Raw genomic sequence first — 2,859 nt, forward strand, 5'->3', positions numbered from 1 at the left:
CAATGGTTTGAAAGTGTGTAATCGATTACACATCATATGTAATCGATTACCAGAGACTCTGAACGTTGATAATTCAAATTTTAAATGAAGGGTCACAACTGTTCAAGAAAAACAACTGTGTAATCGATTACACTAATTCTGTAATCGATTACCAGAGAGGATTTTCAAGGAATATCGCCAATAGTCACATTTTTTCATTAGATTTGTGAATGGCCATCAAAGGCCTATAAATAGGTGACTTGGGCACGAATTTTATGCAGAGAGTTTTGCTTGGCAAAAATGTCTTATCCTCTCAAAAGACAATGAGAGAGATTCCAAAAGAACTTCATTGTCAAATGCTCTCTTAAAAGAAATCCTTGGCCAAACACTTGCAAAATCTATAAGGATTCCTACATGATCTTTATTGTAATATTCTTCTCTTGAAGAGAGAATTCTTCTTCCATTCTTCTTATTCAATGAGATTGGTTAAGAGACTGTGAGTCTCTTGTTGTAAAGCATCTGAACACAAGGGATGGGTTGTCCCTGTGTGGTTCAGACTTTGTAAAGGATTTTACAAAGATAGTGGAAATCTCAAGTGGGTTGCTTGAGTACTGGACGTAGGCACGGGTTGTGGCCGAACCAGTATAAAACTGTGTTTGCATTCTCTCTTCCCTTATCTTATTTATTTTGTTGCAATCAATTGTGTCTTGCATGTTTAAAGAACATTGTTAAATTGATTGTTGTTGCTTCTTCTGTATTCTAAGCCTATCCCTCTTAAGATTATTGAGGCCACAAGGTCCAACAGAGTGGTCCTTTTCCCTAGCATGATTAACCAGATTGATCTGATAGCAATTGACGTGTTCTTAGCCTATTATTATCGACGGGAAAGTCCCGTGGTTGCCATCCTTGCTGATGTGTATTGTACTCTGGACTTGAGTTGGGAGAAGAAAAGTACTAAAGTCATTTTTTGTTTGCCCGCATTCTTTGTATGGATGGTGTCTCGTTTTGTGATGCACAATGGTAGGCCTACTTGTCCATTAGAAGATTTCCGCATGGCGCCCGATAAGAGCAAGATTAATTGGGAGGAGCTTTTGGCTAGCATGACAGGTTCAACAATTCACTGGTTCCCAAGGTGGAAGGAGGTGCCTAATGTGTTATGTTGATGTGGAGCTTTCCCTAGCATCCCTTTGATGGGAACAAAGGGTTGTGTCAACTATAACCCTATGTTGGGGGATCAGGCAGTTAGGATGCCCGATCTATGGACCGCCCTTAAATGGAGCTATCCAACTGTTCATTACTCGAGGATTGAACGAAGAACATCTTGGTCTACACAAACAAATTAGGAAGGCGTGAGACTCACCAAATATGAGGGACAAGGAGTTAAGGAAGAAAGATGAGGGTTTTGTAGACAGCTATCCACAGTGGTTGGAGAATAGAGTGCGAGAAGTCAAGTTGTCTAAGAAGACAAATGGTGAAAGGGTCGAGATAGATGTACCTATTAAGGTGGAGGAGGTCAGAGAATTGAAAGCAGAATTGCAGAAATCCATGGGGACGAAAGAAAAGTTAAAGGGAGTAGTTATCAGGGTAAGGAAACAATGCAATAGACTAAGGGATGTCAACATGTCAACAACTGAAGCATTAGAGCGAGAAATAAGAAGGGCTAAAGGGGAAGAGACGAACAAAAAAAGGTACCAAGGAGCTTTGTCAAACAATAGTAATGAACTCAAGCTGAGAAGGGCAGAGAGGGACCAAACAATATCGGAAAACATGACACTGAGAAATGAGTTGAAGGATTTTTGGGTGTCAAAGGAAAGCTTGAAGGAGCAGCTAGGCATGATGGAAAAGAATATGCTAGTAATTGTCTATCAATATGAGGTAAAGATGATGAAGGAGAAGCAAGATTTGGCTACTATACATGGGCAGGCTTTGAGAAACGAGTAGGCGGAAGTGCTAGCCTTACAAGGTGAAAGAGAAGCAAGGGGGAAAGTGATAGAGCTACTACCTCAGGAAAATAGGAAGTGGATGAATAGGTTTGTGCTTACACTAAATGAGAGTCAAGAGCTCCCGAAACTGCTAGCTAGAGCCAAGGCAATGGCTGATATATACTCTGCTCCCGACAAAGTTTATAGTCTCTTCAATTATTGCCAACACATGGTCGAACTAATAACTCACAATTAAGAACCGCTGATGCATTATTATTTATTTTTGGTTGCACCCTGATGCGATGTAATGAACCTAGTTTTGTTTTAATGAAAAGTGGGTTTGGTTTGACCCTATGTTCTTTTGAGCAGCTTGTATAAAATTTGCAATATTGTAGCAACTTATCATTTTCATGCATTCATGATTATTGGTTGTTACATCTTTATGCATTGCTCATTGCATTCTTTCCTTGAAATAGGAAAAGTAACTATTGTAATCAACAAGAAAGATAACGCTTTACAACACCCTTACTAGATGCTTGCCAAGACCAAGATAATGAGTGAAATAGAGCAGGTGTAGGAACAAATGAAGGCTAATATGGAGGCCATGAAGGAGCAAATGACGACAATGATGGAGGCGATGATGGATATGAAGAAGATAATAGAGGTTAACGTTGTTGTAGTTGCTGCTACCAGTACCATTACTAAGAGGGACCCAACTCACCCACCCATTTTTAATCAAGAAAGTCACCTAGTGTCAGATGTGGAAGGTCAAGGATGTGCGACGGGGGTAACTGTATACGGGCCTCAGTACACCTAGAGCTATAATAGATATACTTTTCCACCATATGGTATGCCTCCTAACTATACACCACCCATGGTTGTACAGGTGCCTGCCAAGAATGTTACTAATCCTATCCCTGTTTGTATTGAGATTCATCAAACTCAACCCGATCAGACT

At 40.2% G+C, this 2,859-nt stretch overlaps 1 protein-coding gene across 1 annotated transcript; it reads left to right on the forward strand.

Moving 5' to 3' along the window:
* Positions 1–1,344: 1,344 nt before the first annotated feature.
* On the forward strand, positions 1,345–1,920 carry LOC114373134. Its single transcript, XM_028330672.1, has one exon. The coding sequence runs from the start codon at positions 1,345–1,347 to the stop codon at positions 1,918–1,920; it is 576 nt and encodes a 191-aa protein (XP_028186473.1).
* The last annotated feature ends 939 nt before the right edge of the window (positions 1,921–2,859 follow it).

The sequence above is a fragment of the Glycine soja genome, chromosome 11 (assembly GCF_004193775.1).
Source record: "Glycine soja cultivar W05 chromosome 11, ASM419377v2, whole genome shotgun sequence".
NCBI classification, from domain to species: domain Eukaryota; kingdom Viridiplantae; phylum Streptophyta; class Magnoliopsida; order Fabales; family Fabaceae; genus Glycine; species Glycine soja.